Source organism: Neovison vison, chromosome 5 (genome assembly GCF_020171115.1).
Source record: "Neovison vison isolate M4711 chromosome 5, ASM_NN_V1, whole genome shotgun sequence".
NCBI lineage: Eukaryota > Metazoa > Chordata > Mammalia > Carnivora > Mustelidae > Neogale > Neogale vison.
This window is the reverse complement of record NC_058095.1, coordinates 166,295,530-166,319,284: the sequence shown is the minus strand read 5'-3', so window position 1 is coordinate 166,319,284 and position 23,755 is coordinate 166,295,530. Positions and strand designations below refer to the sequence as shown.

Here is a 23,755-nt window from a genome sequence, read left to right as displayed (position 1 = left end):
GACAGCTGAGGGCGGGAGCCGGGCCCCTGCCATGCCTGTCGATCGTGTCCGGTCAGAACAACAGAAGGGACGTCCGGTCATGCTCGTCTCTCTGGACGAGCCCCAACGTCTGACGCAGGCGCGATCGCTCTTATTCGGCCGCAGCGGAAGCCCAGCCCCAACGCTCTCGCCTGGAGCGCCTGCCGGAGGAGCCGCTGCGACGGGAGAGTCCCCCGCTGGGCCCGGGAGGCAGCAGCGCCGGAGGCCGCCCCCATCGGCCTGCGTGGGCTCAGCACCGTGGGCCCCCTGGAGCCTGGAACACGGCCATTACTCTCAGGACACCCCTGAAACAGGTGGGGTTCGGAGCTGGTCGATGAAACACTTAGCAAACCACATGAAGGGCACACGCAGGGGCTGCCTGGAAACAGGGGTCTGGAGCGCTAGTGGGTCCAGGAACGGGTCCCGGTTCAAGAGAGGGCGGCAGCACGGCGAGGGTCCCCCGGAGACACTGGACACAGGCAGGCCCCAGGGGAGGCCCGACGACCAGAAGCGCACTGAGTGCCCAGGTCTGGTACCCCCAGCGCACACTCACTGGGAGCTTCATGTCCGCCGTCCGCTCCGCTCACACAAAGGGGTCATGAGGGGACACATGCAGAAGCGCGAGTGTGACGGATTCCTGCGAATCCAAGGTCGTCCTCTTCCAGACATTCGAAGCGTCCCTCGGAACTGCCTCCAGGGCCTCATGCTTCTCCGTGTGGTCAGCGTCTTCCAGACGCCCACTTCAACCAAAGACCAAATGGCTTGCCTTCCCTGTTTGTAGCCACGTCCACTGAACGTGGACACCTCAGACACATCCACAAAACACGTTGAGCAAGGGAAGCAGCTTGAAAGCCACTGCGTCTGAGCGCCGCAGAGCCACCATGGTCCCCAGCTTGCCCTCCAAGGCACTGGACAACGTCTGTGCCATGCTCGGGGCCACGCCTGCCATCACACCTGGGGTCACACCCATGGGAAGTGGTTTCTTGAGTCCTTAGGAGAAATACTCCCTCTTGGTCAAGATCTGCCTTCTGCAATTTCTGCTTACTGACTGACCCGGAGGCCAAGAGAACACGTCCCCCCGCCTCCAGCGGCAGGAGCCCGCCATCCTGACGGACAGCGCTGCGCTGCTGGGTCCTGGTGAGTCCACTGCTCCCAGCAAGGGCCAGACAGAACACTTCAGTATCTTAGCAACGAGGAGACGGGTCACGTGGAGGCCCGCTCTTCTCCCCGTGGACGGCTGGAGGTTCAGATCACAGCAGGTGCCACGTTCATGCTGCCCAGCAGCCTGCCCCGGTGCAGTGCCACAGACACGGCTCGGGGCCGGGGGGCCGCACTCCACTCGCCTCATTCTGGACGCAGGCCAGAGGGGCAACGGGTGCCCCGGGCACGTCTCCCGAGGGGCTGGCAGCAGCAGGAAGGGGCCGCTCCTGACAGCCACATGGGAGCAGCAGATCTGCGGAAGCAGGTCCCACGGCCGCGGAGCGCCGGTCACAGATCACACACCCGCACCTGGCCCCGCGCAGGGGCCGGGAGCGAGCGCTCGCTGGGGAAGAATCCCAACTCTCGTCACCTCACGCTGGGTGCACCGCGGACCGTGCGGGACACAGAGAAAGGCTTTCTCCGAGTCCAGGCGCAGGGCAGGACGTCCCTCGGACGTGCACACACGCGCTTTGCCGTGACTGCGGTGTGTCTGCAGCGGCTGGAGACGCCCCTCTGCGCACGCGCCGGTCATCCCGTCCCTCCTGCTTCGTCCAAAGCTCAACCAGACGATTCACACTTTCTCCATCGCACGTTTTCTTTCTGGAAATCAGGGACGCAGTCACCAGTCCCCCGTTTTCAGGGGTTTTGTCTTCTCACGCAGGCTCTCAGTTTAGAGCAACTCGTGCCCTGCCCCAGGCCACTTCAACACACACGGAGTCACGCGCCCGGCCCGGGGCGAGCGGTCAGGCAGGATGTCAGAGAGCCACGGGCGTGGCAACACGGCTGCCAGGCAGGCGGCACAGCGGGGACGGCGAGGCTCCCGGCCAGCCTCCGGCCATGAGGCTGCAGGCAGGGAAGGCCCCAAACTAGCTGGTGGGCGAGAGCAGGGGCTCCAGGCAGGGGCGGCGCGAGCACAGGGGGGCCTTGTTTTCCGTCTGGTCCCATCTCTGGAGGCCACTGCAGGGGTGAGGCGTCTGCTTCCACCGCCCACCGACCTGGGCCACGGCGCCCTCCCGCACCCGTGCAGGCGTCAGACGCACCGGGCCGGGGCAGGCCGAGCATCTGCCTTTCCAACAAGTGTCTAGTGATGCCTGGTGGAGACCACAGCCTGAGAACCCCAGGTCAGACACAGGAAACAGCAGCACCTCCAGCGGACCATCCCAAAGGCCAGCACACCACAGAGTTCACCCCCAGAGTCGCACTGGGGAATCTCTCAAGCCCGGGCCCCACTCTGCGGCGACAGCCGTAGGCACTTGCGGCGAACCTGCCTTGTTTACAGTCAGCAGCAGTTCTGGCTGTCACGGTCACTCCCATCTGATCCCAGATCCGACCCACAGTCTGTCACACCTCCCCCCAAAGACCCATGCCACCGGCCTGATGGCCTTCTTCCTGAAAGGACTCGGCGTGCAGGAGGCAGAGCTGAGCCAACAGCCCCCCGGGTTCCACCCACGGCATCGGGCACGGGCACCGCAGGAGCGGACGGTGGAACCCATGCCGGGCAGATGTTTACTCCACAGGAGGCGGCGGTCGCTGCATGGATAGACTCCGTGGCATCCTGCAGAGTCTGTGCACCAGCTGCGTCCACCCAGAAGGAAAGTTTCCTCTGGCAGGTGCATCGGGGGGTCGGTGGCGGGGGGCCAGGCCACGATGCTCCAAGGTCGTCCTGGGAACCTTCTTCTCCCCTGAAAGATCCCTCTTGCTGATCTGGTCCCTCGGCTCCCAGGCCGCTGTCCTACTACCCCCGCTCGACCGCACGCCGCCTTCCCAGGGAGAGAGGATGGCCCAGAGCTACAAGGGCCCGGGACGGCCCAGCTGGGGGCAGGCGGGTCGCCCGAGCTCCTCCTCTCCCCCGCACCCAGCTCCGTCAGCCCCATCTTCAGAACACACCAGGACCCCCGTCCACACTGCCTGCCGCCTGCACACCTGCCGCAGGCCCCAGGGGCCGCCCGCCCTCTCCCGGGCCAGGCCGCGGCCTCCCGCTCACACGGCAGCTCCGTCTTCCCCGCAGGCCGGACCTTTAGAAACCGCGGCTCCGCTTGGTGTCTCGGAAGCTCCGATTTCCCCGGGGTCCGAACTGAGGTTGTCGCTGTGGCTCAACCGTGTGGCACACGCCGTCCGGCTGGGAGGGGCCGAACCACGCCCCCACCATTCCACGTGTCCCAGTGCCACCTCCACAGGGACACGGTGACAGGAGAGACAAACCTGAGACAAAATGAGAGGCCTCCGGGGTGGCCCTGCTCCCACGTGGCTGGGGTCCTTCTGAGAAGATCAGACACAGCCCCACGGAGGGACGGCCACGGCAGGGCACCGGGGTAAGACGGGGGGACCCGTCCTGCCCACACCTCGGCCTCGGACCTCCAGGCTCCGGACCGTGGGAAAGGAGCCTCCTACCTGTGGTTCGTCCGGCGGCCACGGCTGACCAACGCAGGGACCCAAACCCTGTGCCCTCGCTCCCGGCTCCCCCGGCCCTGGCTCCCCGCCTCCCTGCCGTCCCGCCTCACACACCAAGGGTCCCGGACCCCACGGCGCTAACACAAATAGCCGCGTGAGGCACCGAAGCCGAAACTCCATCTCACACGGGAAATGCTGAGGATGGGTTTGGCGTTTCTGGGTTAACGACTTATTTTCACATATTATCGCAGACACCCCCTCTACATAAGTCTGCACAAAGGGAAGCTGGCGGGGGAGATGCCGGCTAGAGCTTCTCTCTGCAACGTGGGGTCTGCTCTGTGGTGTCACTGGAGACACGGATGTGGCCAGCAGCAGCAGCAGGGACCAAACCCTCGGCGCGCCACCCGGAGGGCTCTTGGTGACGGCTGCACTCGGTTTGGGTTTCAAGAAGCATTCTGTGACCCAGCCCAGGCGTGAGGTCCGCCCTGGGGACGGCCACCTGCTGCCACCTAGCATCTAGAAGGAGCGGCGAGGCGAGACTCGTTCCCAGCTGCAGAGCGACCCAGGGAGAAGCGGGGCGGCAGCAGAGGCTCCCCCAGGGCGGCCCTGGGGCGGCAGCAGGGGTCGGGCGCACCCGCAGGCTCACAGACGAGGCGGCGCTCGGCCCGCGCACCTGCGGAGGACACCTGACGGCAGGACCTCAGAGTGGCCGCAGGCACGGAGACGGCGCGCGCCAACGCCAGCTCTAGATGGGGCAAAAGAGGAAAAATTCAATGCTTTGAAAACACGGGGTTGATTTCTACACGGCAAAACACAATCTCCTCTTCATTACAAAACAATCTTTTAAAAAATCATTTTTTCCAACCCTAAGTTCTTCAGGAGAGCTCATGATTTCTGGGACTCATGCACTGTCCCTATTTGGTCTGCTTCTGTGTTCGTATGAAGCAGACATCCAACCCCAAACAGAACAGCCCTGACAGGAAGAAGATCAGTAAAGCATGAGCGGCCCGTCCCCTCCCCAAGCAGGGAGAAGCTCCCGACGGACCCCTCCCCCTGAACTGCCCAGGCCAGGAGGGGCTGTGCGTCCCCACAGCTCTTTGCTCTTCTTGTCTCTGAAGTAATCCAGAAAACTAGCTACTTCCCCAACGTCAGGTATCCTCTTGGCTACTGGGCCTGTGATGTCACCAGTTACTGGGAGACTGACCAGGGGGTGGGTCCTCCTCCCAGGACCGACGGCGGGCGGGGGGTCCTCCTCACGAGATTCAAGGGGGGCGCTGGCCGCCCTGCAGGGCTGTGGGGCTGAGCCAGGACGGAAGGGTCAGCCCCAGTGGGGCTGCAGGGCGCGATGCCAGCCGTGGGGCCGGCGGGAGCGTGTGGGAATCACTGAGGCCCCGGTCATCACAGCACAGGGAGCCTCGGGGAAGGACGGGAGCCGCCGCACAGCCCTGCGCGTCGGAGGGGAGGAGGGGACGGCAGCCAGGCACGCTGCACCTCGAGACCAGAGAGAAGTCAGCCCGGCGGCATGGAATGTGTCCCAGGCTGGAGCCTGGCCGTCCTCGGTGGGGGAGCCGAGGGTTCCGTTAAGGCCGTACTATTGCCGGCCCCGAACAGCATGGTGTCTTAGGCAAAGCCCAGCACACCGAGCACCAAGAAGCCCTTGGAAGAGGAGACTTAGAGCCAGGGCCGTCTGCACATGATACGGAAGAGGACGGGGCCCCTCTGCTCCGCACAGAGCTCTGCCGGGGCCTGCCCTTCAAGGCTCTCTCCCCTCCTAGCCAGAATCTTCTATTTTTGCCAGGAAGAAACTTCCCAGATCAGGTGTGTCACAAAGCTACGCTTATGCTCCTTCCTCAGGTCTGTCCAGAGGTCCCAGCCACACGGTCAGCCGGCAGCATCCCCCTCCACATCATAGCGAATGCGGCGGGGGGCCTGGGGTCTTCGGAGGGATGTGCCCTCATTGACAGACGTTGCTGGAAGGAGAGCCCCACTCCGCACCCTGAGCGGCCGGGCTCGCAGCTGGGCTGTCAGCGGGAATCGAGCTTCTCGGACGGTGGTGAGCGCAGTGGGGAGGAGACAGGACAGGCAGGTGCGGGGAGAGCTCATGAGAGCGGGTCCGGGAGCCCAGTGTGCGGGCGCGTCACACACGCTCTGCCTGACACACACCACCAGGACCTGGGGGCCACACGAACTCCCCAGTAGGACAGAGCTTACAGGTTGACGTGCAGCCTCACCCGTGTACCCGTCCATCAGGCCCGTCACCCCCCAGCCCGTCCGCCCGTCTCCCCGACCAGGCACCATCCACCCACGACGGGAGATGCTACCTTGCTTGAGGTCAGGGCAAGCACAAGGTGGCCCCAGATTGCCAGACTCCCCCAGCCGCTGTTCCCCGAGTCTGGTTCCTGGACCACCACTGGCATCACCTGAGACCTGATTCTCAGGCTCCACCGCACAGAAACGGGGGGACGGGTGGGGAGCAGATCTGTGACGGTTCCCTCCAGAAGGTTCAGAGGACCTGGCTGGAGGACCACGATTCTGCAACAGGCACCTGTTAGTTGTTTTTTATTTTTGTTTTTGTTTTTTTACTTTTTGAAAAGATTTTATTTATTTATTTGACAGAGAGATAGCAAGGAAGAGAGCACAAGCAGGGGAGAGGCAGGCAGAGGGAGGGAGAAGCAGGCTCCCCACTGAGCAAGGAGCCCAATGCGGGGCTCAATCCCAGCACCCCGAGATCACGACCTGAGCCGAAGGCGGCTGCTTCACGGACAGAGCCCCCAGGCGCCCCAGCACATGTTCAAACCGACTATAGGTCCATCAGTGTCTCTCCCTCAAGTGCTTATTGCTTTTTCACCAATTACTATGAATCTAAAGAGAAAACCAAAATTATGAAAACGCTGGAAAGGAGCCGCCACCCAGTACAGGAGCTTCCACAAGCTGCTCATGGCCTTGAGGTTAAAGACCGGGTTGAAGAGCACATGCACTTCCAGTTCTCAAGGTCAGCAGGTGCAGCACCACCCGCCACATGGCGCCCCCCGCGCCCCTCACATGCAGACCAGCCCGGACCCCTCACGGCAGCCAGTCCTTCTGAAGGGGGGACAAGGCAGCAGCATGTCCAGACCCTCGGACGGAGAGCGGCGACTGTCCGTTGGGAGGAGCTACGGAGGGAAACAGGCACGAAGCCTTTGAAAGGTTCCTGAGCGCTGCCCAGCAGCTCCGCCCTGGTCCTCAGGGCTCAGGACCCTGCCCCGAGTCACAACACCAGCTTACAGGCCTGCATCCTGCCATCTGCCACTAACTGCTGGTGACCTTGGAGGCACAACGCCTGTGACCTCTGAACAGCAGTTCTGCACTGATGGGGAGCTCCCGTCAGGAGGTGTGTGTGTTCTGGCCCAGGCTGGGGAGGAGGCTGACATCGACCTAGATTCCCGTCCCCACAAGGGAAGGTGTGCGTGCCCCACAGTCGGCGGCTGGCACCGCGTCAATGGCGCGGGATACACAAAGCCTGCATGCAGCGGCGGGGGGTGGGGGGCAGTGCGGGGGACACATAGCTGGATGGAAAAGGACTTTGTGCCGAAGGAGCCGACGGTGGGATCCTAGCAATACTAGGGATTCGTAAAGCAGGCGCCTGTTGACTGGATTGGAGAGAGACTTGGTGGAATCTGCAGCCACGGGAGCCCAGATGTGACAAAGGACACACATGTGGGACTCGCTGCTTAGTGCAAGGCTGCAGTCAACGTGGACGCCCAGCTAGCAGCAGATTCAGGGAGCAGCCTGTCCCTCCTGCTCTACAGGGAAGGCTTTTACAACTCAAATGCACATGCGCCTCTCCCAGCCCGCTCGAGAAAAAACCTCCATCCCTAAAACCTAGGCAATGACATCACTCTTGGAGCTGTTCCTGCTCTGTCATTCCAACCCCAAAGCCTGAGCCGAGGGTGCTCCTGTGCGTCTGCGAGCCACCGTGCCCTTCACCCCACAACGCAGGCCATACCCCACAGCAAGCCAAATGCAACCGAGTTCCAGGGAAAGGGAGCCGCGTCTCTGGGAATACGAGGCCGATGGCACAGACGGGTTATTGTCTTTTGACCCATATACAATAAATCCAGTAGCTTTAATCACAAAAATCACCATTAAACACAGAATGTCTCCAAGGATCTTGATTAGATAATCACACACAACGATGTTTAACCCTGGTTTTGCTCTCAAAACCCCGTGGGGTCTCCCACTTACAGGAGAGAAAGAGGAGAGAGCCCACGCCTAAGCCAAGGGACAGAATCTAATCTCGCAGAAAAGCATTATTTAGACAACGAGGTAATGAAATACGACATAACATATGGCAATTATCGGGCAAGAAACTGGCAACTTACTTTTAATGATAAACAGTTATTTCCTCTCCATGTCAAGGAAAGCTGGGGGCTGCGGACGCCCTCCTCCCGCCCTCGCAGCATGGAGACCCAGAGCAGGACCCTGCCCGCTCAGCGTCCTCTCAGCTCCAAAGGGATCCATTCAAACTGCTCCTCAAAGCTCAGGCTAAGTCACCTTTTAATTAACACAGAAAACGTAGGTCCGCTTAGGCTCCTCCCCCCTTACCTACCCCCTGTTCAAGCGTCTGTCCTAGGTTTTAATTATATTTGGTGGAAAAAGCATCATCTGATTAACGTGCACTGTTCCTCCTGGACACGAGCGCGCACCGCCCCAGCCCCGCAGAGCCCCGGCTGCAGAGCCCCCGGCTCGGGTATCCTCGACCCCCCCAGGACGGATGCGACGGACGCGCGGGGGGTGGGGGCGCGCGCTCGGCCACACCCGGCCCTGGGGCCCCGGACGCTCCGAGCCCGGGCGCGACGAGCGAGGACCGATTGCGGGGACCTGGCGCGCAGCCTGCGACCTGCGCCGCGGGGGAAGGGCGCGGAGGCGGCCATGCACCCCGGAGACGCTCCCGACACCGCACCCAGCTGTCAGGCCAGCGGCTCCTCCTACCAGCGCGCCTGCAAACCGCATTTAGCCTCCGCACCATCTCCGCCACCGCCATCTCCTCGCGCCGCAGCCAGAACCTCATCCTCCGGCGGAGCGCGGGGCCCTCCGCCGCCCGCGTCCCTCCGCCGCAGACGGTGCCTCGGGGGTGGGGTCGCGCGATGGGGAGGGGGCACGGCCGCGCCGCCAGCCCGGGATTGGCTCCCGAGCCCCGCCGAGGGGGCGCGCCCTGCGGCAGGGGGGCTGCGGGGCGGAAGCGGAAGCGGCGCGCCTGCCCCGCGAGTCCCCGCGGTCACCTGGGGGCCCTGCGCGCGCACGGCCGAGGTCACCTGAGCCCTGCGCGCGCACCCCCGCGGCTCCCCCGGGGCCCCCACAGTCCCAAGGGTGCTCCCCGCGCAGAGGCACAAGCCGCTCCCCGCCCCGGGTCTCTGCGCCCTCGCTGGGGAGGACGAGGAGCTGCGGGGCGCGAACGGAGGGCGAGGCGGCCACCGAGGTGGCGCCCGGAACGGCTCCCCGCACTGTACCTGCGGCCGCCCTGGGGCAGGTGCACAGCCCACAGCAGCCGAGCGCGCGCTCTCCGCGCCGCCGCATGCCGCCCAGCAGTCCCCGCGCGCGGCGGTCCGGGTACCCCGCGGCTGGCAGGGTGGACCGTGCGCTCCCCCAGCCGCGCCGCTGGCCTGGGGACGCCCGGGCGGGGAGAGGAGCGCGCCGCAGGCTCGCGGGGCCCCTCCGACCTCGCCGCGGTTGGCACGAAGCCACCGGGTGCATTTTACACCTGAGCGCCCGGCAGGCAGAGGGGAGTCGCGGGGAGCGTGGCCGTGGCTGCCACCGCCGAGGGCGGAGGGAGCAGGTGTGCGGGCGCCGCGCCCAGGGGCCTCTGCTCCCCGGGACCTGCCATCCTTCTGTGGCTGGCGTTACAGCGAGCAGGGCCTCCCGGATTCCGCGCCTGGTGTGGGAAATTCAAGCATGGGGCAGCGGAGGCTCTGCCTCCGTCCGCATAAGGGCACCCAGCAGGGTCCCAGGGTCAACAGACAAAGGTGACCAGATCTGTCCTCTGGGAAGTCATGGGCCTGGGGGACAAGAAAGATCTGGAAACTAATTGCTGTGGCATGAAATGAAGGCGGAGAGTGAGGGTGCCTTTCTTCTCTTTTTCCTTTCCTTTCCTTTCGTTTTCTTTTGTTTTGTTTTTAGCATCAAACCACCTGCACACCAGCGGTTCCGAGGGTTCAAGGAGAGCCCGGTGAAAAGAGGGTTCCAGAGAGATGGCGTCGCAGGGTGGACAGTGAGGCTTCCCCTTGTCCAGGGCTGCCCTCTGCGAGCAGGACACACTCCCCCCACACACACCTGCTGTGTCCACTCAGGTAGAGCCTAAAGCCCTTCCCGCCCCAAGTGCAGTGGGCGGCGCCCAGCTTCCCGCTGTCCTAAAGGCAGCAACCGCCCCATGTGTCCTCAACACCCCACTTTGCCTTGGCCCCAACCGGCACCCCACCTGCTCACCTGGATGGGAGCCCCTGCCCCCAGGCACCTCCACCTCCTCCCTCGCCTGGTTCAACCCCTTTTGAGCACAGAAATGTTCTCAGGCGGTGCTCAAACTTGAGAGGCAGGCGGAACCCCGAGGGTCTGTGGACCCCACATGGCTAGGCACGCCACCCAGCATTTCCCTCCAGACCCTCTGACCTGCTCTCACTGAGCCCCTCATGCTGGGACACCTCCACTCACACTCGGCTTCTTTCCTCAACCCTGTGTCTTCCACCCTGTCCCCCGAAGTGCCTGTGGCTGGTGCCAACCCCGGACCGAGCCGCTCACTCTGGCACGGCTTCAAGGGCTGAGTCTGCTGCCGTCTGTGACGGGTGCCACTTACAGGTCCATGTGGCCAGGCCCGGTGCCCAGATGTTGGCTCAAACAGCAGGCCGGACGTCATTTTGAGGGCATTTTGTAGATGTAACATGTGAGTCAGCTGACTCTGAGTAAAGCAGACCATGCTCCCTGGTATGGGTGGGCCTCATCAAATCAGTTGAAGGCTTTCGGCGATAAAGACGACCCCCCTGAGGAAGAGGGAATACTGTCCCCAGACTGCCGCCAGACTTGGCCTGCAACGGGCTCTTCCCTGGGCCTACAGCCTGCTCCTGCCTTACGCATTTCAAGTTCACCAGCCCCACCGCCACGCAAACCCGTCACTTAGAATAAATCCTCCTTCTCCCTCCCTCCTTCCCTCTATCAAACCTTCACTCTCTCCTTATATTAAGGCATAAATGGTGCTTTCTCTAAAAATCATTTCATATTTGCCTAAAGTATAGCGGCCAAAACGACACCACCCAGCGATTCCTGAGTGTGTGGTACGCTCCACGGACTCTCCTGACCTCCAGCTCACGTGGTCTCCACCAAGAGGCAGGCACGACTCTTAGGCTGCTTTATAGACTACGGCCCAGAGAGGGTGCCTTGCCCAGGGTCACACAGCTGGTCCGTGGCAGAGGCGGGATCCAAACCCAGATGCAGATAGAAACACAGGCCTAGACAAGTGTTTGCTTCAGGGAAACATCATCCCGTCCCACCTGGAATGCCACCCCCAAAGTCCCCTACGGGAAATAAGGGACAGTTAGGTACACAAGGTCCCAAACCCAACGCTGCGGAAGAATCTTGGCCCGCAGGTCCCAAGGGTGCAGGCCAGCTTTCTATGGCTGTCTCACCCCTCCCAGAGAGGAAAAACAGGACATGGCTGTCCGCCCGCCCCAGGAGGCCCGACGGTGCCCCGGCGGGAAGGCAGATGTAATGTCACACCTGGACACCAAACACGTCCTCTTAGCAACCAGCATGGGAAGTTAGCCATGAAGGGAGGTGAGAGCCGGGAAGGCTCTGAGAAACCGGGAGCCTGGGGAGCCTGAGGCCGGTGCTCTGGGGGGAGGGGGAGACGCTGGCCGCTGGGCCCAACCCTTCCTCCTGCGGTGCCAGTCCCCACGTCAAGGGGGCAGCATGGGGAAAGGGGGACTTGGGAAGAAGAACCCACACCAGGCGCGTCCTGGAGCCTGGAGGGAACAAGTGCTCCGGACCCCGAGGGGGGGCTACTCTCTGTCGGGCCACTACAGGAGGAGTCCCTCTGGCCCGGTGGTGAACAAGCTGGTGAAGGAGGCCTGTCCAGGGGCAAACCCCCCTGTGGAAGTGACGTGAAGCCGTCTGACAAAGTCCAAGATATGGGCAGCCCCGGCTCCAGCGATGTTCTCTGGGACGTGCTCGGGACACCCATGTTTGCAGCAGGGGGGCTTACGGTACTGGGGGGGCAAGGATGGGGCAGTGAGGGAAGGGGGGAAGGGGAGGTGGGCAGGGAGGGAGTGGGGGGTGGGGGAGCACAGGAGAGAAGAGGGGAGGAGGAGGGGAAGGGAGTGCCAGGGAGGGGAGGGGAAGGGGAGGGGGTGCAGGGGAGGGGGAGGGCAGGGGTGGCAGGGAGGGGAGGGGAGGGAGGGAGGCTGAAAGCCATGGGGCTGTGCACAGTGAATGGATGACTAGCGGGTTTCCGGGTCACAGCAGCAAACCACCCAGCCTGGAGCTCCAGCAGCAAGTCGCAGAGACAGGAAATCTGACTCCGTTCCTGCCGAACGCGGAAACAGGCGCGGCAGCAGCGGAGGCAGAGAGCAAGGCCCCAGGCCCTCCACGGGACGCTGCTGAAGCAGGGGCTCTCCTGGCACAAGCTGCCGACTCTCCTGGCACAGCCGGGCAGCAACAGGCTTCCCAGGGCTGGAGGAACCCCATAGGGTCCCCTGGCAGGGGCAGCCAGGAGGGACCTCACGGATGGGTGGCTGCAGGACGGAGCCACCAGGGAGGAGGGACCGGGGGTGGGGGGACTGTATCCTCAGGATGGGGGACCGTCACTCCCCACCGCTCAGCCCCAGCCCCAGAAACCTGGCCTCCACCACCTTGTTCCCAGCCCTCGGGGGCCCCGCAGCACCCGTGACCCCCCTCCAGCGACCTTTCCTCGAACCCCAGGCTGAACACCGGACAGAAGGGGCAGGATGCCCCAGGGGGCTGCGACAGTGTGCCCCACCCCAGTGGTCAGACCACAGGAGAGGCCACCTCCCACCTCTCAGGATGGCTCTGACTGTGGAGACAAGAGATAACAGGCGTTGGCCAGGATGGCGAGAAAGGGGGGCCCTCGGCGCAGGTGGCAGGGGCGAGGCTGCGGCAGCCGTGGCGGACAGCAGTAGGGAGGGCCCGCAAAGCTTTAGGACGAAGCTAAAGTGAAACTACAACATAGCCCAGCAACGTTCCTCTGCAAACACACCCAGGGAAAAGAAAAGTCCTAACTTCAAGAGCTCCCCGGGCAGCCGTCCTGTCGGTCTCTGGTCTAACAGTGTGCGGACAGAACAGACCCAGGGATGCCCCTTCCGCGGGCCTCCGACCACCCCCCCCACCTTCAGAGCCACCTTCCCGTTACCCTCAGCCTCTGGGACCGGCCAGCACCCGCCTGTGAGCTGCGGTCCGTATCGCCGACCACCCATGAGCTTCCAGATGCATCCAGATTCTTCCCCGGGGTGGAGGCAGCCACCAGCCGCCGGGTCCACATGCCCCTGCCTCTCTCTGGGCTCCTACTTCGACCACGATGCCGGGGCTCGGGAGGGCATGGGCCCCTTCTGTGAGCTGGGCGAGGAGAAGCAGCAGGGCTCCAAGCTTCCCTTGAAGGAGCTGCACCATAGTGATGGGAGAAGCCGTCCCAGGGCGAGTGGGGTCAAAGCCTGGAAGCCACAGAAGCTGCCTGGTTCTGGACGGAGCCCGAATGGGGCCCTGTGGGTCTGCGTGCCTGGCTCAGCCTGCACACACCCAGCTCTGGGACTTCCCGGATGAGGCAGTGAACCCTTCACCCTTCGGGAAGCCGGATGACCCCCTGACCCACCTCGCAGGCCGGCCGGCCCCCCGGCTGGGCTGGGAGATCTTCTCCTCAACAGGCTCATCCTCAAGCAGGACCAGGAGCTTCTGGATCCGCCTTGGGGGCCACTCTGGTGTCCCCCTGGTGCCAGAGCCTGTCCCTGCAGACGCAAGGCTGCTTTTCCTCCTCTCCCCTGGAGCCCTCTCCCAAACCCCGGACCACATGGGAACAATAAAGTTTTCTGCAGAAAAAGGGGTACCTGTACCGTGTGTTTCTAGCGGCACAACTCACAGTCATGGGGGCAACCGGGGCACCATGTGCACGGGGGCCACTACTCGGCCCCAGAAAAGACCCCCTGCCCTCGGCAGCAGCAGGGCAGACCCCAAGAGCCTGGAGCTAAGTGAAAGGCGTCCGAGAGGGACAGATGCCGCACGAGGTCACCGGTGCGTGGGATCTGGAAGCACGGGACCGTGGACGCCACGAGCAGCCGCTGGCTTCCAGGTGCCGGGCATGATGCCGCCCACGGGCCGCACATGTTCCGTGAGCAGGTGAATGACCTCGGGGCCGCAGTGCAGAAGTTGCTGTAGAAAAGCACACCTGTCACACCTGCGGCACCACCCGGGGTACAGACGTCCTCACCACAAAACAACACAGGAGCGCGCCAGACGTGCCAGCTAACCTCGCTGCGCTGATCATCCCAAAACACGCACCCGGACCCAGTGACCCTGCTGCACACCCCACGCCCCGAGGCTGCGTGTCTGAGGGCAGACGGTGAGATGGGGCAGCCATGCCAAAGGACTCAGGAGCCCCCACTGCCCAGGTCTGGGGAAGACGGGTGTACGCAGCTGAGCAGGCACGGGGCTGCAGGGGAAGGGCCCCCACGGAGGGCCGGCAGGAGGGCGCACGGCGCGGGCCTGGCCGACCAAGACGTGTGGGCCCCCCCGGGCAGTGCAGACCGAGCCTGAGACGGCCGGCAGGTCAGAGCACACGAGTGTGCAGGCGTGTGTGCGTGTGCGTGCGTCCGGACGGCGGGTGGGGGGGAGGAGGAGGGGCCTGGGGCGGGGCAGGGAGGAGGGATGGAGGCTGTGAGCGCACGGGCAGGCCCCAGCCCAGCGGAAAAGCCGCCGCTGCTGCGTTAGTGACCAAACACGGCGGACGAGCTGGGGATCGGGATGAAGGGTCACCAAGGCCCTCGGCCCTGTCCACGGGGGGACCAGGGAGCCGGAGCCGGAAGGGAGGGTGTCCCACAGAGGAGACGGGGTGGGGGGGCTCGGGAGCGAGGCCTGTAGGAAGGCCCGGCTCTGAAACGCCATCGTCTGGCCGGCGAAGAGCCCAGGTCGCCCAGGTCCCGGAGGACGAGGGCTGGACGCGGCCGTGGGGTCATCGGCGAACCCGTCATGAGCTGCGAGAGGGGACCTGGAAGTCGGCGTGTCTGCGTCACACGCACCGCAGCAAGGCTGGGACACGCTTGTGTAACGCACCGGGGGACGGTCACCCCCGGCCCCGTGGGCCATCAGCCGCCAGCCGCCAGGGACAAGGTCCTGTGACCCAGCAGTGACCTTCCGGAAGGACCCTAGCTGGAAGCTTGTGGAGGCCAGGTGGTGCTGCTGGGGAAGGCGGACGCGGGAGGGGTCCCCGTGGAGCCTTCCTGAGGGAGGGGTGGCCCCTGACCCCCGGCTCTGGGGCTCTGAGAACAGGAGGGGTCACAGGTCCCACTGCAGACGTGCAGGCCGAGGGCAGGGGCGGGCCAGACTACTGGGGGGCCGGGCCGCTGGCTTCCTTGGGGTCCCTCTGTCCGGAGTATCCCAGACTCGAGCCCTGCCCTGCCGCCCCAGCTGCGCATCTGGGGCCAATGGGAGCGCATCGGCCTGTGCATGGCTTCCGGTGCTCGACCAGCCCCCGGGTCGGCGAATTCCCCAGGGAAACAGGCTCCCTGCGGCGCATTCCCCGCAGCACCGCGGGCCGGGGGGCCACAAGCCACACGGATTCTCACCGTCCCAGAGGCTGGACGTCCGGGTAAGGGCGCCCGCACGGTCAGGCTGTGGGACGAGCCGCAGGGTCCTGTTGTGGGGCCTTCCCGCGGTGTCCTCCCAGGGGACAGGCAGGTGAGGGCGCGCTCTGGGATGTCCTTTCTGACGGTTCCACCCCAGGACCGCCGCACCTCCCTGAGACCCTGCCCCCAAACGCAGTCTCCCGGGGGCTTCGGGTGCTGCACGTGGGTTCTGGGGACACGGCGTTCGGAGCCCAGCTGTGCGCGTGTGTCTTCTTCCTACGACAACGACACACTCACACAAAGTTTCTTCCTTCCTTTGAGTTACCACTTTCTGCCCCGTTTTCTGTCCAACATCTAGCAGACTAGATCATCAGAAGCACCGTCCCGCGTGTCCCTTGCGGTCCCCTGGGTACACGAGGACGGCAGGGGTGGCTCTGGCTCCTGGAGGAACCCCGGGTGGGGATGCAGGGAAAATCCAGGTCCCCATGAGGGGAAGGGGAAGGAGGCAGAGAGGACCATGTGCAGAAGAGCCCGTGGGCTTTGTGACTGTAACCCAAGCCTCAGGGGCTCCTCGGGGGGCCCTCCGGACCCGCTACCACAGCCTGGACACGGTAGGAGGTCCCCAAACTCCAGCCTGTGACTCAGAGTGCAGCGAGTAGAGTGACCTGTGGACACGTCACCCCGCGGGGACACAGGGACTTGGGAGATGTGACCAGTGGGGGATCTCAAGGCAGGAACACTGGGATTCCTGGCTGGGCCTGGCGTAGCCCGGGGCCTCATAGCAGCAGGGCTCAGAGGCAGGGAGAGGACGCGGGGCTTCCCCCGGAGCCTCCAGACGGAACCCGCCCTGCCCACCCTTCGGTTCTGAGCTCCCGGAGTGGAGGGCACAAGGGTCGTCCGTGTGGGCGTCCGAGCCACCCCGTGCGGTCATTTGTTACGGCAGCAGCAGGACGGTGCTGACGCCTCGCACACTGTCCTCCAGGAGCCGTGGCCGCCATCCCAGCCCTGGGGAGAGAAGCCACCCCACCGGTGAGGCCCCGAGGCCCCCAAACCCGGCGGGGTCAGCAGGAAGAGCCCACGTCTGTGCTCACGAGCGTGGTGCTGTCCTGAGACACACACGCTACCCACGAAAACCGCTGCCCCACCACGAGACATCTGCGATCGCTCGGAAAACCGAGGAAGCGAGCCGGTCCCTTCCTAGTCGGTCGGACTGAATCTCACAGCCCGTCGAGGGGCGTCAGGCACTCAGCCGGCATGGGCAGCCGTGCGCTTTCTAGACGCTGGCGTCCCTCCTGCCGAGGGCCTCTGCCTGCCGTGACGCCTCCACTCTCGCGGTGAGAAAGTGGCCGGACGAGCTGAGTGCATGGACACAGCCGGGGATGCTTCTAACAGCTGTGACCGAGCAAACAAGGCTGGCTTCCTTCGCGTCATTTCCTTCTGTTGTTCCGCGAGCCTCCCAAGCCCGGCGGGACGGCCGCCGCCTCAGGGGGAGCAGGGGCCCGGCTGTCCTCAGGGAGGTGCAGCCGGGGAAGCTGCGCTCCTGCTGGCGCCACTTGCTTTTGGGAACAAAGGACGCTCTGACCTCAGACATCAGGACACAGGAGTGCCCAGCTTCCAGCACATCCCTCTGGTTCCTTCCAGAAGAGATACTGAAGGAAACAGAAGCGATGTTTAATTTCATAAACTTCTCCTAGTTTCCTTGTACCCTAATCCCTCCAGGTAGGAACGCTGCCGTCCTTTATCTGGGATGAGACCCGTGGCACGCAAGAGAAGCTTGTCACCGACTGCACAGGGCCAAGGGGGCCTCCCCCCCTCCTGACATGTCCCCGTCCTCCCCCGAGGGGCCTTCCTGCCCGACCAGATGGCCGGGGCCACTGCACCCTTGTGCTCTAGCCTTCCCCGCAGCGCCGCACGTACAGCTCAGGGCCTGTCCACACCTGCACGTGGCAGAGTCCGGAAGCTCGCCGCCGTGACCTGCATGGCCCTGCGAGCCCGGGGAGCAGACGTGGGCCTTCCGGCTGTGCGGGCTGTGAGCGGCGTGTGACAACGCTGGAGGCGGCAGGCGGGCTGTGCCCTGGTGCGGGGGGCGTGGCTGGCAGGAGCATGAAAGGGGGGCCACCGGTAGGGAAGGTGAGCAAGGAGAGGGTCCAGCCACGGAATGATCAGGTTAGTCAGTGCCTGTGTCAGCTCGCAAGACTCTGCTCCCACCATCCAGACCAAACTCATGGGGGCCCCCGTGCAGACATTATGGGTGTGGCTGACCAACACCTGCAACCAGGCAGCTCAGAGGAAAGCAGATCACGCACCCTCCATGATGTGGTGGGCCACGTCTAATCAGTCAAATGCCCTAAGAGCAAAAAACAGGTTTCCTGAGGACAGGGAATTCTGCCTCAAGACTGCAACATAAAAACAGGGCAGGAAATAAAGGTGGGTATCAATACCATTCTTTCTTTAAAAAAAAAAAGTTTAAATTCAATTCAGTAACATATTTTGTGTCTGAGGTTCGGAGGTAGAGGTCAGTCACTCATCAGCTGCTCATCACATCCGCGCCCTCCTTGACGCCCGCCCCCAGCTACCCCGTCCCTGACCCCGTTCCCTCCAGCAGCCCTAAGTTTGTTCCCTAGAGTTAAGAGTCTCTTATGGTCTGTCTCCCTCTCTAGTTTTGTCTTGTTTTGTTTTCCTCTCTTCCCTATGATCCTCGGTCTTGTTTCTTAAACTCCACACATGACTGAAATCATATGATGATTGTCTTTCTCTGATGGACTTATTCTGCTAAGCATGATACGCTCTAGTTTCATCCACGTCGTCACAAATGGCGAGATTTCATTTCTTCTGAGGGCTGCATAGTATTCCATTGTACATATGAACCACATCTTCTCTATCCATTCATCAGTGGATGGACATCTCAGCTCTTTCCATAGTTTGGCTATTGTGGACATTGATGCTATGAACATTGGGGTGCACGTGCCCCTTCGGATCACTACGTTTGTATCTTTAGGGTAAATACCCAGTAGTGCAATCGCTGGGTCATAGGGTAGCTCTATTTTCAGTTTTTTGAGGAACCTCCATGGCTGCACCAGCTTGCATTCCCACCAACAGTGTAGGAGGGTTCCCCTTTCTCCGCATCCTCGCCAGCATCTGTCATTTCCTGACTGGTTAATTTTAGCCGTTCTGACTGGTGTGAGGTCGTATCTCACCGTGGTTTTGATTTGTATTTCCCCGATGCCGAGTGATGTGGAGCACTTTCTCATGAATCTGTTGGCCATCTGGATGTCTTCTGTGCAGAAATGTCTGTTCATGTCCTCTGCCCATTCCTTGATTGTATTATTTGTTCTTTGGGTGTTGAGTTTGATATGTTCTTTATAGATTTTGGATACTAGCCCTTTATCTGATATGTCGTTTGCAAATATCTTCTCCCATTCTGTCAGTTATCTTTTGGTTTTGTTGACTGTTTCCTTTGCTGTGCAGAAGCTTTTGATCTTGATGAAGTCCCAATAGTTCATTTTTGCCCTTGCTTCCCTCGCCTTTGACAATGTTTCTAGGAAGAAGCGGCTGCGGCTGAGGTCGAAGAGGTTGCTGCCTGTGTTCTCCTCAAGGATGATTCCTGTCTCACGTTGAGGTCCTTCATCCATTTTCAGTCTATCTTTGTGTGTGGTGTAAGGAAATGGTCCAGTTTCATCCTTCTGCACGTGGCTGTCCAATTTTCCCAACACCATTTATTGAAGAGGCTGTCTTTTTACCATTGGACATTCTTTCCTGCTTTGTTGAAGATTAGTTGACCATAGAGCTGAGGGTCCATTTCTGGGCTCCTGTTCTGTTCCACTGATCTGTGTGTCTGTTTTTGTGCCAGTACCACACTGTCTTGATGATGACAGCTTTGTAATAGAGCTTGAAGTCTGGAATTGTGATGCCACCAACTCTGGCTTTCTTTTTCAGCATTCCTCCGGCTATTTGGGGTCTTTTCTTGTTCCATATGAATTTTAGGATTATTTGTACCAGCTCTGTGAAAAATGTGGGTGGTATTTAATAAGGATGGCATCGAACGTGTAGACTGCTCTGGGCAGTAGAAACACTTTCATAATGTTTACTCTTGCAGTCCATGAGCACGGGACGTTTTCCTCTCTCTGTGTCTTCCTCACCAACACCTTTTTTTCTTTCGTTTGAATGTTTTAAACAGCTTTATTGAGGTATAATCACAACACAAAGAACTGCACGTTTGAATATGTCCCTCTCGGCGTGCCGCCCCTCGGTGGCGGTCACGGGGCCACGGGGTCACGGACGCATCGTGGCTTCCAGGGAGCATCCTGTCCCCTTTGTGCAGTAGGAACACTGCCCGGGACCGGCTACCTCACAGGCTTGGAGGCTGTCACTGAAGGTGGCACTGTCCAGCCCGCCTCTAGAACTCGCCTCAGGCTCACCGGCTGTGCCCTCCTCTCCCACCTGCTTTCCTGATGGAACCGTTGGCTGCGTCCCCACCGGGAGTGCCAGGCCATTGCTCTGTGCCTGTCGGCTTGCTGCTCTCCGCCCGAGGCCCTTCAGGGTCTCCTCTGTGGCCACAAGCGGCAGGATTTCCCCCTGTTCTGGGGTTGGACGTCTCAGGGAGGCAGGGAGAGCTTGACCCCTGGCATGAGGGGTGCTGGCGGGCGCTGAGCCGTCTCCAGGGCTGGAGAAAAGGCTGGCTCTTCGAGGACCCCCTTCCCTCTCTGGGAGGTGTCAGCTGGGGACCCCAGGAACAGCAAGGGACAAGGGCCCCGCACCCGGCTCTAAAGGAGCCGGAAGGGACAGGATCTGGCCACGAGGGCTGGGCGAGCTGGGGCACTGCCTTCTGTGGCGGGGGGGCGAGGCCTGGGAAGCAGGTGTGGAGGGTGGGACGTGGCCCCTGCCGTGGGCTCTGCAGGGCTCACAGGTGACGGGACAAATGCAGAAAAGCTGACTTCAGTGGGGGCCTCACTTACCCTTAGAATCGCCAGGTGACGCCACGGACATGGCCAAACAGGGCACCGTTTGGAGCCAGAGCACGTCAGGGAAAGTCACTCAAAGCCATTGCCCCGCGGCTGTTGCGTGTTTCCGGCCTGCTCTCCCTGCTCGGCCGGACCCTGGGTCCCACGTGCGGGCCTGACACCCGGGCCGGGGATCACGTCTGTACGCGGCGGCTGGGCTCGGGCCGGGCGTGCGCCCAGACGGTACCAGTCTCCCTCCAGGGGCCACGCGGGTGAGATCTGATTTCAAGCTTTATTTATGGCTCTGCCGAGGTGAAGCCCCGCCTCCGTGGGGTTGGTGGCTGCATGTGTGTCTGTTAGTGGCCACCTTCTCTGAGGGACACAGACACCGATGGCTGAAAGTTCTGTAGCTTCCAATATCCGATGCCCAAGCCCCCACCATGTTCCTACAGGGGATCGGAGCTGGGAAGTGTCGCTTCCAGGGGTCACGGAAGCGCATCAGTAAGAGCTGACTGCAAGCAGGGCCGGCAGCGGACGGACGTCCCGTGCGCCCCAGGGGGGAGGGGTTCTCCGCGCGGCCAGCCCGGACCGTCGGTGAAAATAGAACCTAACCCCCAAGCGGGCGGGCTGAAGTCATTGCCCTCGATGCTCTCATGCCGAGCACCCCGTGCGCTCTCTGGCCGGCGGGTCGGACATTACTAGAGAGGAAACCAGTAACAATAGAGCCCGTGATGGGAATGATAACGTGGCCCCCAGGGATGCACAGCCGGTGTCGACCCAGCACTGACGCAGATTACGGCTCACGTCCCTGCCCCGGGTGACTTCTGTCCAAAACAGTAAACACTGGAACACACTGATTTGTAATTAGGAAGTCGGTTTATTACTTTGTTTAGAAAATTATTAGTAACAACTTTACATTTGAGTTAATCTTACATTTTCAGATCCTTTCCCTCAAATGTGTCCCCAGTCGACAAAATGCCAAAAAAGGTCAGCGAGGTGGTTTAGGTTCTGCAGGTCCAGAGCCCCCGAAAACCAGGAGCTGGCGGGCTGGGGACCCCCTCCTTCCTCTCTTCGAGGGACGTGTCAGCAGGGAATGCCCTGGACACGGCGCCTGCCTCATCGCGGACATCCCCAGAGAGCAACCGGGGGCGGGCATGCGCATGGAGTGCCCACCACCGCCAGCGGGGTGCCCGCCCCCGGAGCAGGGGACGTGCCGTGCGTCCCAGCTCACTCCACACTGTGGCTCCGACTGAGGTTCCAAACGGACAAGGCCGTGAAGCGCGTGGCAGCCCAGCCATCACTGTGGTGGGTCTGTTGTCTTCTGCCTTCCTTCCCGCAGCGCCGAATCTTTAAACACACGTGATTCAATTTTAGAAACGCCATTTACTCAAGCCTTGACTCACTACTTCCCAAGGTTCAACACCAAGGTCGCCAAAATTGAGTTAACTACCTTGACATCTACTCAAGCTCTCGGATCTGGACCTAAAATCTGTAGCAAATATTAATTTTTAGGCGGTCAAGTTTAGAGCTAGCTATTCTCCGCTCTTTCCACTTCAGAAATGAGCCTACACCATGGCAAGACCCTCCCGACTAGCCCTGTGTCTGGGCTGCTGATGGCGTGGGAATAGGGCTGTGGGTCGTGACCGCTCTGGACAACTGTAGACTCACATGCAGGGATGGGGAATAATCCAGACCCATCCCATGTGCCCCTCCCCCACGGCGGATACAAACTCCTGGAGGTGCCACAGCCCCAATGCCGATGCCGACACAGACAGACTCGCCGGAACCTCCCATCCCCACGGGCACCTGAGTCCCTACAAGGTCACAGCCGCGCCCTTCCCGCTCCATCCCCACCAAGACCCTGGCCACCACTCATCTGTTCTCTGCTTCCATAATTCTGCCGTCTCATGAATGTTCTAGAAATGGAGCCGCGCAGACAGACACACCTCGCTTCACCGTGCTGCGCAGACGCTGCCTCTTCGCAAACGGAGGGTTGTGGAGACCCCGCGTGGAGCACCGACCAGCCCCACTTTTCCAACAGGACGTGCTCACTTGGCGTCCCTGTCGCCTCTTGGGGATTCTCACAATCATTCAACTTTTCATAGTATTTGTTACCGTGATCTGTGATCAGGGATTACAATTGCTCAAAAGCCCAGATGATGGTTAGCGCCTTTTAGCAGTAAAATTTTTCAACTTAAGGTATGTACATTTTTTAGAGATGATGCTGTCAGACGCCCGATAGACCACAGTGTGGTGCAAACACGACTTTCATACGCACTAGAAACAGACCCGAGCGTCTCCGCGGCGAGCCGGTGCGGGACGTGGGGTCCGGCTCCCCTCCCGTAGCCCACTCCCCGGGGGATGATGGGGCTGATGACGTCTCCTGGTGAAGACAGACCGTGGGGGTTTCAGCCCTTCACCAGCTGAAGGACATTCAGGGTCTTCCCAGGGTTGGGCTACTACAAACAAAACCAACATAAACATTCACAGGCATGAATCTGCCTAAAAGTTTCATTTCTTGGGCTAAATGCTCAGGAGTTCAGTTGCTGTGCCGCAGGACGGCGGCTGTTTTAACAGACGCGGGCAAGCACTCTGCTGAGCGTCTGCTCTGGCTGCGCCCCTGTCTCTCAGGGTCGCCCCTGCATGGGGCGCCGTTCTGGAAGGTGCGCATGGTGTCTCCTGCCGTTCTGTCTGCGCGTCTGAAAGGCTAACGGCCTTAACCCTCTTCCCCGGGGCTTGCCTGACGTCCGGATCTGCCCCCAGCACCTGCTCAGGTCCGACGCCTTTTGCCGGCTGGACTGCCCATTGGCGGGTGAGCTTGACCCCCAGTCCTTCATGGGATTGGTGCCCTGAAGATCGCGTCCCACAGGCGGAGGCCCATCTGCCCAGCCTCTGAGCAGCGCCCTTTGCAGAGCCTAAGTTTCTAATCTTGACCAAGTCTAATTTGCCAATTTCTCCTTTGATGGGTCATGTTTTTGGCATTGGGTCTAAGAACTCTGTGTATTCCTAACTCACAAATATTGTCTACTGTATTTTTTTCCAAAAGGGTAACAGTTGGACACTTTGTTTAAATCTGTAATCTGTTTTGAGTTAATCTTTATGTAACGGATGAAATTCAGGGGGTTTTGGTTTTTGCCTCTGGATCTCCAATTGCTCCAGCTCAGTCTGTGGAAAAGATCTTCCCTGCACGGGTTGATTTCCCACCTTTGCCGGACACCAGTGGGTCCCTCTGGTGCTGGTCTGCTTCTGAGTTTCCTGCCGTGCTCTAGGGTCAGCCCTTCTGCCAGGACGCGCCCCGCAGCCCCAGCACACGTCTTGTTAGCAAGTGCACTGCTCCTCCTTCTCTCTTCCTTCTCAAGACTGTTGTCAGAATTTTATTTTATTTTTTTAAGG

At 61.5% G+C, this 23,755-nt stretch overlaps 1 protein-coding gene across 8 annotated transcripts in view; it reads right to left on the bottom strand.

The window, feature by feature from the left end:
* MCF2L (MCF.2 cell line derived transforming sequence like) overlaps positions 1-23,755 on the bottom strand; it is a 129,263-nt gene that overhangs the window by 82,734 nt on the left and 22,774 nt on the right. The window contains exon 1 of one of the 8 annotated variants that reach the window (XM_044250150.1): positions 9,099-9,114. The exons of 5 other annotated variants lie outside the window; for them this stretch is intronic. Coding sequence is in view for 1 of the 3 variants with exons in the window: in XM_044250146.1 (XP_044106081.1) it covers positions 8,581-8,659 (79 nt within the window). In the remaining 2 variants the exon portion in view is untranslated. Of the gene's footprint in view, positions 1-7,970; positions 8,131-8,580; positions 8,703-9,098; positions 9,115-23,755 lie in introns of those variants that run through there. 2 more of the 8 variants (XM_044250146.1, XM_044250149.1) reach the window with 2 other exon arrangements.